The sequence below is a fragment of the Lepidochelys olivacea genome (genome assembly GCF_965140295.1).
Source record: "Lepidochelys olivacea isolate rLepOli2 genome assembly, chromosome: 25".
In the NCBI taxonomy this organism is placed as follows: domain Eukaryota; kingdom Metazoa; phylum Chordata; order Testudines; family Cheloniidae; genus Lepidochelys; species Lepidochelys olivacea.
In genome coordinates, this window is record NC_140435.1 from 15,593,344 (window position 1) to 15,606,799 (window position 13,456).

A 13,456-nucleotide genomic window follows, 5' to 3' on the forward strand; every position below is an offset into this window, starting at 1 on the left:
ATGCCTAGTACAATGTCCCAGGTACTGCAGCACCAGAGCTGTACAGAGAAGGATTTATCTCCCTGTTCCACGACGTCTATGCATACAACACAACTGTATTTGACCTCTCTTTATAGCTAGGTCCCATTGGATACTTAGCACTTCTGTACATCAGGCCTCTTATCTGGTTGCTTAACTCAATTCTGAGATCCCTGCCTGTCATGCTGACCAACATTCTCATTGTTTTCTTTGCTCCCCCATTTCCATCAGTGTTCACGTGTTATCTCTTGTCTTAGATTGGAAGCTCTGTGGGGCAGGGACCATGCATTTGGACAGCCCCTAGCTCAATGGGGACTTGGTTTGTGGGTGGGGCTTATAGTCTATATTTAGGCACCTGCTTTATCTAGAATCTTGCCCAGCAATCTTATTAAAAAGCAGCGGCTTTTGTGAAAATGGGACAGGAATAGAAAGCTTCTAAGCCGATCTTAGGCTGCCACCATCAGGACCACAGGAGAGTAAACAGATTGGTGATTTGCTACCAGCACTTCAGGCCACCTGTAATGACGAGCACAGAGCCACTGCAGAGTTATGTGTGCTTATAAAAAATGAAAATAAATTATTCTGAAGTCTTGAGCTGTAGTTTTTAAGTCAATTTACTGTCTTTAGTGTTTGTATTAATAGCATGTCCACCACATCTATGTACAGAGGTGGATAGTCAGTCATGTAGTGGTAAACTTCCAGGAAGGTCATAAGAATTCATTACCAAAATCTTAATTAAAAACAGGCCATTGGCCAAAAATATAAGTGGAGATTCCCACAGGATATGCTCTGGGAGTTGTCTGAATCTCATTTAATTACACAAATGCAAATGCCAGGCTTTCAGAATTAAACTCTGTGGGGTAGAGGGTACTTTACTCGGCTGGTCGGGGAGAGTCAAGTCTTGATCTTTAAAAAAAGACAGTGTTCCACTGGAAACTCCGATTAGAAAATCCCTCATTCAATCCCTACCTACAGTCCCCTACTGATTTTCACTTTAATCAACAGCTGTGGAGCCTACAGCGAGGGCTCTGAGCGCAGGTCAAACCCCACAATAAAAACATTCTTTAAAAACGTAGGAGAAATGCTCCAGTTCCACAGCCAGGCCTTGGGGCAGGTTTCGTTTACCAAATAACACCTAGCTCTGACCTAGGGTCTTAGAGCCATAGATCTCAAAGCATTGGCTGAGGGGGAGAAAGGGGATAATGTATTGTGGATGGGGAAACTGAGGCACAGACGGGGCAGTGACTTGCTCATAAACACCAGCAGCTCAGTGGCAGAGCTGGGACTAGAAGGCAGGAGTCCTGAATCCCAGTCCTAGTCACTTGGACCCTTTGTGGTGCAGGGTCCACTACAGACGTGCTAGTTCTAAACTGTGATAAACTTCCAACTGTACTTTCCCAAATCTTCCCCTCCTCTCAATCTTACTGGAAAGTCCAATCGATATGTTAATCTTCCCTCATTAGTACTGTAGAGCGATGAATATTCCCTCCCCTCCCTGGATTGTAAATAGCCAGTCCTTGATGATTTAGTTTTCACTCCTGCTGGCAGGATTTCTTCCCTCTCTCTTTGTTGTAGCAGCTGAGTGAGCGAGACAGGAGAGGGTGCTGGGTGGCTGCTCACTCTTTGATGATGGTGGGCGTGATCATTTTGTGGAAGGAGTAGTACCGGCAGTCCTCAGGCGGGATCAAGTCCATCACGCTGGTGCTTACGTTCTCCTTCTTGAACCCTGCCTCCATCAGGTGTGCAACTTGAGTCTCCTAAGGGAGGGACACGTAAGACAGAGACCGGTGAGGTTCTGAGCCACCGCTGCCTGAACACACAGTCTGTCCCAACGTGATCCTCGAGGAAGGAGACGCCTAACCCTTTGTTTAACTGGTCTGGTTACATTAAAATGACACTGCCCCAGCCACTAAGATGGTTGAAGCTTTAGAACTGTCCTGGAAAAACACCCACTGTACTTTATGGTGCTTCTGAAGCGTATCCTTGAACTGGGTCCCGCCAAGCCCTACTTGTCAACCGTTCCTTCCTGCTCATATTATCACCTGCCTGTTATCTAGCCGTGCCATTTAACGGAGGGCCTGTTTCCAAAGTGCTGAGGACTGGCCTGTTTTTATGTGGATCTAATCCAGGCCGGTAAAACTCATGTGCTCGTTTGTGTCCGCAAACAGAATGGCAGGTGTGAGGCCTAATGCAGCTTTGCACCCACAGTTGGGCAGGTGGTAGGACTCTGGTATCTGTATGCTCCTGTCAGCAGCCACCTTGGGTGAGTGAGAAACGACTGCAGGGTTTGGCACCCCCTCGCCTGTGGTCATATCTGCCATCAGGCTCTCCGAGCCTCTGCCCCTCCTCACCTCAAACATCTTCTCAATGTCCGTGTACTCCGTCTTGAGCAGCTCCCCCCAGGATGTCAGGTTGCAGTAGGTGAGCACACCGCCAGCTTTCAGCAAGCGGAAAGCGTGACCCTGTGGAAGAGGGAAACAAATGGGAGGCTGATGGGATTTAGGGGCTGCCCTAAACACCGTGCTCCTCTCTGCCTTCCCTCCGTAGCATAGGGTTGCCAACTTGTAATATTTAAAAAACGGACACTCCAGCAGGAGTGCGGGAACATCCCCTGTCCCGCCTCTTCCACCAAAGCCCCGTCCCGTCCTGCCTCTTCTCCTGAGGCTCTGCCCCCTTCGACTCTTCTCCTCCCCCCGTCTCTTGCTACTTGCCTGCGGAGGTAGGGCTGGAGTGGGTGATGACAGTCTCTTCCTGCTTGCAGTAACTGGACTTTGGGTGTCTGGTCAGTAGATCTGACTGGACGCTGTCAGGCCCCCTTTTGGACTGGATTTTCCAGTCAAAAACCAGGCACCTGGCCATCCTACTGTAGCACCTGCCATCTAGAACAACCTCCCCCGACATCTCCCCTCTCCATTTCCTTTCAGAGAATCTGTGAAAGCTTCAATTGCCCCTTGCTAGGGTCAGTCCCTCTCCCACGTAACTCCAGCAAAACACTTCTTGAGTAGCGTTGGTAGGAAAGGTGCCACAGGAGACAAACGTGGGCTACGTGCGAAAATCCCACGTTCCTAAAACACTGCTGGGCCCCAAAGCAGCATGGAGAAGCTGATGGCTGTAACGTAACAACCGGCAAAGGCCCATCCTAGCAAGTCTCTCGGGGCCAGGTCCGTCTCATGACGACTCCCGTGTGGCTTTGGAGGTGGGCTACAGATCTAACTCTCCAGCTCAGAGAGGCCTCTGGGGGATTAAAGTCCTGACCCTGTCAGGTGATATGTCCTCAGTCCCCAGTGAAACCCAACCGGAGCTGAGAGCACTCAGCATCTTGTCTGAGCAGGCCCCCAAATGCCTGGAGCTGCTGCAGAAATGCTAGCAGGGGGCTTGCAATATGCGGATAACAAGGGAAGAATCCTGCTCGTTGGAGAACTGCAGGAGAGTCTGTTACCTTGATAAAGCTGAACTGGTGAGTGTGCCAGGTTTCTGCTGACAGGGGATAGGTATCATAGAGGATGCCTGTCCAGGGAAACCGAGGGAAATAATGCATTAGCTGCAAGATATGCTGTAGCACAGACTGGGATCGTTTAGTTGGGCTAAGATTCCTCTTCGTAGCTGGCTGCTTGGCGTGTCTCCCCCCCTTAACACATGACATTTGAGTCCCATGCATTTGATAACACCAGTGTTGGCGATAGCTTCATCGTACCGACAGCAACGTGCTTTCCTTCTGCCAAGCTTTGGGAGGCTGGGCTAAGCTGGCTAGCTGAATTTCATCTCTCCTGCTTCAGTGCAAGCTAATGAGGCAGCAGGGCCTAGTGGCCAGAGCACTGAGCTGGGAGTCAGGAGGCATCAGTTCTATTCTTGGCTGTGCCACTGGCCTTGGGCAAGTCACCTCCCTTTTGTGTGCCTCAGTTTCCCCGCCAGGCTTCTGTCTTGTTGATTTAGACTGTAAGCCCTGTAGGGCAGAGATTGTCTCTCACCGTATGTGGGTACACCGCCTAGCCCAATGGGGCTCTGGTGCTCTATCCACTAGGTCACACAGCCTCCCATGTAGCTAATGTGCAGCTCCTCCAGCAATGCATGGTACTTAATCTTAGGGCCTGAGTTTTTTCATAGAGCCTGAGCAAGGTCAGCTCCCATTGAATTGGATGGGAGTTTCAGGTGCTCAACACCCATGAAAATTAGGCCACCTGGTATATTTTCCTATGGGTGCGTGAACATTCTTACTCTTAGCATGACTAAATTCAGGTCCTGTTCAGACTGGGTTTACGTAGCACCCTTCTATCAAGTATATAGCTAGCGCCCCTGATTCATGCTCCATTTGAATCCCTCCATTGTCTAATGGCCACACCTGTCCTAGATTTCATAACATTTCAGGCCAGACCACGTGCCACTCTAAATCCTGCCCAGTAAAGTCAGGCTTGCTGGCTCTGGCGTAGTTTGTCTTTCTCTGGGCCCCTGATCCATGGGTGTTGTGGAGGTCCTCACTGCCCAGCAGCCTCCTTCTCCACAACCCACCCCTGGGATTCCAATGATCTCTTTGGATTTTTATTTCAATCTGCTTCCCTTACCGTCAAAGTGTCCATCTGGCAGCGTCAGCACCACGTCTTCCCACAGCCCCTTCAAGGGGACGACCTTCAGGCAAGACAAGGAGAAGTCACCAGATGGTATGGAGGCACAGATTCTGATCAATGATTGACCAAAGCGAGAATAAGAAACACCCAGGGAATGGGGCAGGAAGGAAGAGTTGGATCAATGTCCACTACATGCAGCATTAAAGTTGTTTTCCTCTTAACAAGCCCTGATTAAATATAAAAGTCCAGCTCCACAATGGGTGTACGTCAGTGGAGGGCGGTAGCCGCAACGGAGCGAAGCTGATCTGCACCAAGGATTTGGCGAGAGAGAGAGAGTGTGTCACAAGACCAGCATTTGCAACTTCTAACACACAGATATTGGGCCAAATCCCACCCTGGTGTAATTCAAGTCCATTTGCTGCAGTGTAAGTTACACTAGGGATGGATTTGGCCTAGTAAAAGTGGTGGGGGCAGAGGGGGGGGAAGGGGAGAGTCCACAAGTCAAATTCAACCCCACTGGCATCTCGCTGGTCCTCACTGGAGTGGCATCCATGTAACCCAGGGTGCGGTGCCCATATGTGATAGATTAACTGAGGATCCTCTACCCCATCAAGGGGACGCTAATACATTGTGACCGATTTAAAAAATGGGTTTATGGTGCAAATTAATAAACAACTTGATACTAGTGAGTGTACAGCAACCGTGTGGGGCCAGCCTTCGCTTTACTGAGTGAGTTAATGTTTTGCTTAATGGAGTGGTTGTGTGTTGCTAAACTTTTCTTCTGCTTCCAAGTTATGAAAGTTTTGTTTTTTTTAACTCTGGTTCCAAAGATTTCCTCATTCAGCTCAGCCCTGGTCTACACTACGAGTTTAGGTCGAATTTAGCAGCGTTAGATTGATTTAACCCTGCACCCGTCCACATGACAAAGCCATGTTTGTCAACTTAAAGGACTCTTAAAATAGATTTCTGCACTCCTCCCCAAGGAGGGGATTAGCACTGAAATCGACATCGCCGAATCAAATTTGGGGTAGTGTAGACGCAATTCGATGGTATTGGCCTCCGGGAGCTATCCCAGAGTGCTCCGTTGTGTCCACTCTGGACAGCACTTTCAATTCAGATGTACTAACCAGGTACACAGGAAAAGCCCCAGGAACTTTTGAATTTCATTTCCTGTTTGGCCAGCATGGCAAGTTGATCAGCACAGTCCCAGAATCACAAAAGAGCTCCAGCATGGACCGAACGGGAGGTACTGGGTCTGATCGCTGTATGGAGAGACGAATCCATGCTATCAAAACTCCGTTCCAAAAGACGAAATGCCAAAATATTTGCCAAAATCTCCAAGGGTATGATGGACAGAGGCTACAACAGGGACCCACAACAGTGCCATGTGAATATTAAGGATCTCAGGCAAGCCTACCAAAAAACCAAAGAGGCAAACAGCCGCTCCAGGTCAGAGCCCCAGACATGCCGCTTCTATGATGAGTTGCATACTCCCTACCACTACCCCACCCCTGTCCGTGGACACCTGCAAGGGGGGAGTCTCATGCAACAGGGATGACGATTTTGGGGATGAGGAAGAGGAGGACGACGATAGCGTACAGCAGGCAAGCGGAGAAACCGTTCTCCCCAACAGCCAGGAACTATTTATCATCCTGGAGCCAATACCCTCCCAAGGCGGGCTCCCGGACCAGGAAGCCGGAGAAGGCACCTCTGGTGAGTGTACCTTTGTAAATGTAATACATGGTTTAAAAGCAAGCGTGTTTAATGATTAATTTGCCCTGAAGACTTGGGATGCATTTGCGGCCAGTACAGCTACTGGAAAAGTCTGTTAACATGTCTGGGACTGGAGCGGAAATCCTCCAGGGACATCTCCATGAAGCTCTCCTGGAGGTACTCCCAAAGCCTTTGCAAAAGGTTTCTCGGGAGGGCAGCCTTATTCCGTCCTCCATAGTAGGACACTTTACCATGCCAGGCCAGTAGCACGTAGTCTGGAATCATTGCATAACAAAGCATGGCAGCTGATAGTCCCGGTGTTTGCTGGCATTCAAACAACATCCGTTCTTTATCTCTCTGTTCTCCTCAGGAGAGTGATCATCCTAGATAATGGGCGGGGAGGTTTAGTTGGGTTTGTGCTGCACGTTTGGGCTGCACACCGCAGCCCCTCCTTTTAAATGGCCAACGCAACGGGTGCTTGGTATGGGAAAGGAGGGCACTGCTGTTTGAAACCATTCCCACGTGATATGAAGGCTGAAGAAGCCGAAAGACTGTGGCTTACCATGGCTGCCTGCAAGCCGAATTCCATTGCCTGGCCCTGCGTGTGTGATCTTTCGCACCAAACCAGCAGGCCCTCAATATAAGAGGCAAAATGCGACCTTGTACCGAAAGCACATGTGCTATGAAATGTTAACAGCTTGGTTCACCATGAAAGAGTCTACCCATTGTTCTCTAAAATGTGTCTTTTTAAATACTACTCTCCCTTTTTTTCCTCCCGCAGATGCAAATGTTTCAATGCTCCCCCATCATCTCTGTCCCAGAGGCTAGCACAGATAAGAAGGCGAAAAAAACGCACTCGCGATGAAATGTTCTCTGAGCTCATGCAGTCCTCCCACAATGAAAGAGCTCAGCAGAATGCGTGGAGGCAAACAGTGTCAGAGTCCAGGAAAGCAGAAAGTGAACACGAGGACAGGAGGGACGAGCGAGATGAGCGGTGGGGGGAGCAAGGTGAGAGGAGGCAGGATGCAATGCTGAGGCTACTGGGGGATCAAACTGATATGCTCCAGCATCTGGTGGAGCTGCAGGAAAGGCTGCAGGAGCACAGACCACCACTGCAGCCCCTGTGTAACCGCCCGCCCTCCTCCCCAAGTTCCATAGCTTCCTCACCCAGATGCCCAAGAACGTGGGGGGGAGAGCCTCCGGGCACCCAACCACTCCACCCCAGAGGACTGCCCAAGCAACAGAAGGCTGGCATTCAATAAGTTTTGAAGTGCAGTGTGGCCTTGTCCTTCCCTCCTCCACCACCCAACTTGGTGCTTCCCTCCTCCCCCACCCCTCCCAGGCTACCTTGGCAGTTATCCCCCTGTTTCTGTGATGAATTAATAAAGAATGCATGATTTTGAAACAACAATGACTTTATTGCCTCTGCAAGTGATGATTGAAGGGGGGAGGGCGGTTGGCTTACGGGGAAGTAGAGTGAACCAAGGGGGCGGGTTTTCATCAAGGAGAAACAAACAGAATTGTCACACCATAGCCTGACCAGTCATGAAACTGGGTTTTAAAGCTTCTCTGATGCCCTGGTGTCTGGCTGCGCATAATCAGTGGCCAGGCGATTTGCCTCAACCTCCCACCCCACCATAAACGTCTCCCCCTTACTCTCACAGATACTGTGGAGTACACAGCAAGCAGCCAATGGGAATATTGGTTTCGCTGAGGTCTAACTGAGTCAGTAAACTGCGCCAGCAAGCTTTTAAACATCCAAATGCACATTCTACCACCATTCTGCACTTGCTCAGCCTATAGTCGAACAGCTCCTGACTACTGTCCAGGCTGCCTTTATATGGCTTCATGAGCCGTGGCATTAAGGGGTAGGCTGGATCCCCAAGGATAACTATAGGCATTTCAATATCCCCAACAGTTATTTTCTGGTCTGGGAAGTAAATCCCTTCCTGCAGCTGTTCAAACAGACCAGAGTTCCTGAAGATGCAAGCTTGTTGATGTCTGTGAAACATCCCTTGTGATCCACCAGTGCATTCTGTACCATTGAAAAATACTCCTTGCAGTTTACGTACTGGCTGCCAAAGCGGTCCAGTCCCAAGATAGGGATATGCATTCCGTCTATCACCGCGCCACAGTTAGGGAATCCCATTGCAGCAAAGCCATCCACTATGACCTGCGCATTTCCCAGAGTCACTACTCTTGACAGCAGCAGCTCAGTGATTGTGCTGGCTACTTGGATCACAGCAGCCCCTACAGTAGATTTGCCCACTCCAAATTGATTACCGACTGACCAGTAGCTGTCTGGCGTTGCAAGCTTCCAGAGGGCTATCGCCACTCGCTTGTGAACTGTAAGGGTTGCTCTCTTCTTGGTATTCTTGCACTTCAGGGCAGGGGAAAGCAAGTCACAAAGTTCCATGAAAGTGCCCTTAACGCACGCGAAAGTTTTGCAGCCACTGGGAATCATCCCAGACCTGCAACACTATGTGGTCCCACCAGTCTGTGCTTCTTTCCCAGGCCCAGAATTGGCATTCCACGGCATGAGCCTGCCCCATTGCCACCAGGATGTCCAAATTGACAGGACCCGTACTTTGAGAGAAGTCTGTGTCCATGTCCTCATCACTCTTGTCACCGCGCTATCGTTGCCTCCTTGGCTGCTTTTGCAGGTTCTGGTTCTGCACATACTGCAGGATAATGCGCGGGGTGCTTAGAATGCTCATAACTGCCACGGTGATCTGAGCGGGCTCCATGCTTGCCATGGCATGGCGTCTGCAGGAGAGCAGAGTTGCAGCGGAAGCGGTGGCTGACGATGGATGCCATGAGAATAGATATTTATAGAGAACGACGAGAGGACCTGCAAGGTGGATTCAGGAGAGCAGAGTTGCAGCGGAAGCGGTGGAGGACGACAGTACCGCACACATTTCCCGAGGAAGAACACGGGTACCCAGGAGCCCATGACAGGCAACACGGAGAAATTCGCTATTGAGACAATAGCAGAGCGGAGCTGCAGTGGAAGCGGTGGATGACGACGGTTAGCAGTCCTACTGCACTCTCTGCTGAAAGCAGTATGGCGTCCGCATGGAAAAAAGGCGCGAAACCATTGTCTGCTGTTGCTTTCACGGAGGGAGGGGCGACTGACGACATGTACCCAAAACCACCCGCGACAATGTTTTTGCCCCATCAGGCATTGGGAGCTTAACCCAGAATTCCAATGGGCGGCAGAGACTGCGGGAACTGTGGGATAGTTACCCACGGTGCACCGCTCCATAAGCCAATGCTAGCCATGGTAGTGAGGATGCAGTCTGCTGACTTAATGTGCTTAGTGTGGACATACGCAATCAACTGTATAAAATCTATTTCTAAAAATCGACTTCTGTAATATCGACCTAATATCGTAGTGTAGACATACCCTCAGGGAAATCTAGAGGGTAAGAAATGGGCAGGAAGACTGGCCCAGTGGTTAGGGCACTGGGGAGCGACTTGCGATCTGGAGTCAATTCCTGGCTCCGACAGTCTTCCTATGTGACCTTGGGCAAACCACAATCTAGCTTGTGCCTCGCTTCCCCAGCTGTAAGATGAGGGTAATGCTTTGGGGAGTGGGGGACAAAATCCTTTACCAACTGCAAGGCGCTCGGAGCCTGGTGATAAGGGCTGTATATGAACATAGCTACACAGCCAGAGATTGGGATAAGTCCCCGCATCCCAGGCCATATTGTAGCCCGTTGATAATCCCTGCTGAGCTCAGCTGTAGCTACAAAGGTGCACAGAGTCTGCAATGCATCCTTGTCTACAGCGAGCGGAGCTGCTCGTACCTTGTGTGGCTGTTTCTTGGCCCACTCCTGCAGCCTCTGGAAGACGCCCTCATTGCATTCTATGATCCAGTGCTCCTCAATGTCGAACTCTTCCAGTTTCGTGGCCGCGATGGCCATGCCAAACCCCACTTCCAGCACACGGCCACCTGGGGAAAGACAGGTCACAGCCTGGCTACCAATGTTCTGTAGGCATGCTCGAGAGTTAAATGACAGCTGTCTTGATCGCAGGATACAAGGCAGCTGGTCCCTTAGTCTTCTGTGCTCAGATACGAACGTGGGAGGAACTGGCTGGGGCAATATAGAGCCTTTCACCTATAGGTCACTGGTGCGGGTCCAAGCCAGGCTGCTAGTGACCAGCAGTCATTGCTGTCTGAAGGCTTTTTGGTCTTGATGTCTGCCCCCACGCAGCTGGCTCTAGCTGGGTCTCCTCTCTCTGCAGTCTCAGCAACGTGACCAAGGATTGGATGGGCCATGGAGACTGAAAATCACTCTTATTTCTTAAAATCACTCCTGATCATGCAAACACTTACCTGCAGGCTTAATCTTAAACATGTGACAATCCCATTGATGTCAAGGGGGCTGCTCATGTGCTTGTATAAGTGCGTGTTCGGAATCAGAGCCTAACTGTTTGGGAGGATGCTTTGAAAATGTAGCCCTGGATAAGTCTGAAGTATTATTACACTATTCTGGCCGTAGTGCATTGGAATAACACTACATTGGCTGGAGCTGCACAAGACTCCACGTAATGTTTGAATCCATAGGGACAGAGGACTGCCAGACCTGAAGAAAAGCTCTGTGGAGCTCAAAAGCTTGTCTTTCACCAACAGAAGTTGGTCCAGTAAAAGATATTCCCTCCCCCACCTTGTCTCTCTCATATCCTGGCACAAACATGGCTACAGCAACACTGCAAAACAGACTGGATAAAAGCAGGGGTCAAACTCCTCTCTGACAGTGGCCATCACCAGGTGCTTCAAAAGAAGGGTCAGAAATTAACCTGCCCTTGGAGAACGTTTTTTCCTGACCCCCATCAGAAAGAGGTGAGTTTATGCCCTAAAAGGGGTTATTGCCCTTCCAAACTTTGAGGATTTTTTTCTCCAAACCAATTTTAAAAACCTGTAATACCTTCATTACTTATATGAAATGTGGTTAGACCTTTTCCTAACAAAAGGAAACTACCTGATCCCTCTGGGCTGCTTCTCTGGTAACAATTCACTGCTTGTGGCACCTTAGAGACGAACCAATTTATTCGAGCATAAGCTTTCGTGAGCTACAGCTCACTTCATCGGATACATACTGTGGAAACTGCAGAAGACATTATGCATCCGATGAAGTGAGCTGTAGCTCACGAAAGCTTATGCTCAAATAAATTGGTTCGTCTCTCAGGTGCCACAAGTCCTCCTCTTCTTTTTGCAGATACAGACTAACACGGCTGTTACTCTGAAACCTAAAAATTCACTGCTTGTAGACATGCCACTAAAAATCTCCATGTGACATGTTTCAAGAGCTTTGGGCCTGAACCTTAGGGTACTGAAGTCCGTGTGAGTCTTTCTTTCCATTCATTTTAATGGGCTTTGGATCAGACACTTTGTTTTTAAATGAAAGGTAAAGTGCAAAGATCAAGGAGATCACCTGAGCCTTCTGGTACTTTAGCCCTCCTCCAATGCAGAACTGCAGACCTCCCCTCCCCCTCTCTTGCCCTAGGGATAAGTCTGCAGCTATTTGGAAACCCGTCTTCTATGACACAGAGCACAACTGTTTGACCCAGCTACTGTTACAGGGGTGCTATTCTTAACCCAGCTTCTCTGGAGCATATGGATTTGCCTGGCATTTACAGTTCAAATGTGGATTGCATGACAGAGAAGAGTGAACTCCAAGGACAATGGACAGGAGATTATTTGTGCACTGTCGGAGTTCTCTTGACTTTAGACTGAAAAGCTTCAACAGGCCTGATCCCCCCCTTCCCCCGCAATGTTACCCTCAAAGCTGTGCAGAAATCAAATACTTTAAAGGCATCTATGTAGAATGAAAGTCCAAAACTCTGCCGTCTCGATCCACCTGGGCAAGCCATGTTTAAAGTTTCCTTAGGGGACCTGAAGCACTGTTCTGACGTACTCAGAACACATGGCTTCCATTGCTCTTTCAATCAGGGAGCGAAACAATTCATAAAAAGCTGACAGTGACTCTGATATCTTAGCCACACAGCAGATAGTCGCCCGGGCGAGGACTTGGCCGGAAGGTTTAGAAAACACCAGGCTTTCGGCTCTATGCTGGGAGCTCAGCTCCTTATTCAACGCCAGTCTTCGTGCGGGGAGGAAATGCTTGTTACATTATCAATTCGTTTCAGGGTAGGGGCAAAGCCCAGCTCCTCTTGATAACTAGCGGGGAGCCTTTGACACTGGCCCCCGGGGCCGTGAGCAGGGCGAAGGGAGAATCAAGTGGAGCAAGACCCCGAAGCGCACGAAGGGCCCCCGCCGTGTCTGCAAACGGCTCCGTGTCCCCCCGCCTGAGCGCACCGCTGGCCCCCCCGCCTATTGCTCGTCCCTGTTCTTCCCAAATGCGCAAAGCCTTCGGGGCGCTTCCCTCGGCTGACAAGAAGCAGCCGCCCGGCTCAGGGCAGCGTCCCAGCGCGGGGAACGACAGCGCACCCTTCCCGATACCATCCCGCGGGACCCCCCCGACGCCTGGCCGCTGCCACTACTCGCCCCCCACCTCCCTGCAAGGAGCTGGGACCTCACTCGCCTGTTACCTTTGGACGCTGCTACCGTCGCCAGAGAATGCATGTAAGGGGTCTCCCACCTCTCCATCACTGGTTTGCCCATGATCTCCAAGTGGGTGTCCGTCTGATTGAAGCCAGCGTCTGCCCCCTTCCATGAGGGCGTGCAGTTCTCTCCCGGGAGGAAGATAGGAGCAGCTGCGGAGGAGTTCATGGTGTTGCCAGTTCTCCCACCCGGGGGAGGAAAGTCCAGCAGGCTGGGGAGGAGAGGGAAAGGGAGCCCTCGTGATCTCGCTGGCTTTATATAGGCAAGCCAGAAAAGGCTGAGTGTGCAAAGAAGAGCAGAGGCTACTTCTGGATAAAAGGGATCCCTTCTCTGGGCCCTGGGTCCTGAGCATGCCCAGTACAAATTGGGAGAGGAGGAGGGCAGAGATGTGAACGAGGAGGGACATCTGCCGATGCCTTGGAGAAATGCATGGACACCGATTACCGGGCAGAGCGAGTGCAGGTTGCAAGGAGATGTGTAAACAGAGCACTTCCACTCCCTCTGTGGTCAGGGAAGGACGCACTCTTTCTGCAAAAAGAAAAGGAGGACTTGTGGCACCTTAGAGATTAACCAATTTAGTTGAGCATAAGCTTTC

At 50.3% G+C, this 13,456-nt stretch overlaps 1 protein-coding gene across 1 annotated transcript; it reads right to left on the reverse strand.

Annotated features, from left to right (window-relative positions):
* Positions 1-614: 614 nt before the first annotated feature.
* Positions 615-13,160, reverse strand: GAMT (guanidinoacetate N-methyltransferase). The gene is made up of 6 exons (XM_084614324.1): positions 12,849-13,160; positions 10,103-10,248; positions 4,578-4,641; positions 3,458-3,525; positions 2,370-2,480; positions 615-1,775 (listed from the first exon to the last, which is right to left on the reverse strand). Exons 1-6 carry the CDS (start codon positions 13,027-13,029, stop codon positions 1,635-1,637), a joined length of 711 nt encoding a protein of 236 aa, XP_084470450.1. The 5' UTR covers positions 13,030-13,160; the 3' UTR covers positions 615-1,634.
* Between the last annotated feature and the right edge of the window lie 296 nt (positions 13,161-13,456).

Coding starts and splice junctions, on each gene's coding strand:
- GAMT (XM_084614324.1), bottom strand. CDS start 13,029: ATGAACTCCTCCGCAGCTGCTCCTATCTTCCTCCCGGGAGAGAACTGC. Junction 10,249..12,848: donor GACGGTAGCAGCGTCCAAAG/GTAACAGGCGAG, acceptor GTCTTTCCCCAG/GTGGCCGTGTGCTGGAAGTG. Junction 3,526..4,577: donor GCCAGATGGACACTTTGACG/GTAAGGGAAGCA, acceptor TTCCCTGGACAG/GCATCCTCTATGATACCTAT.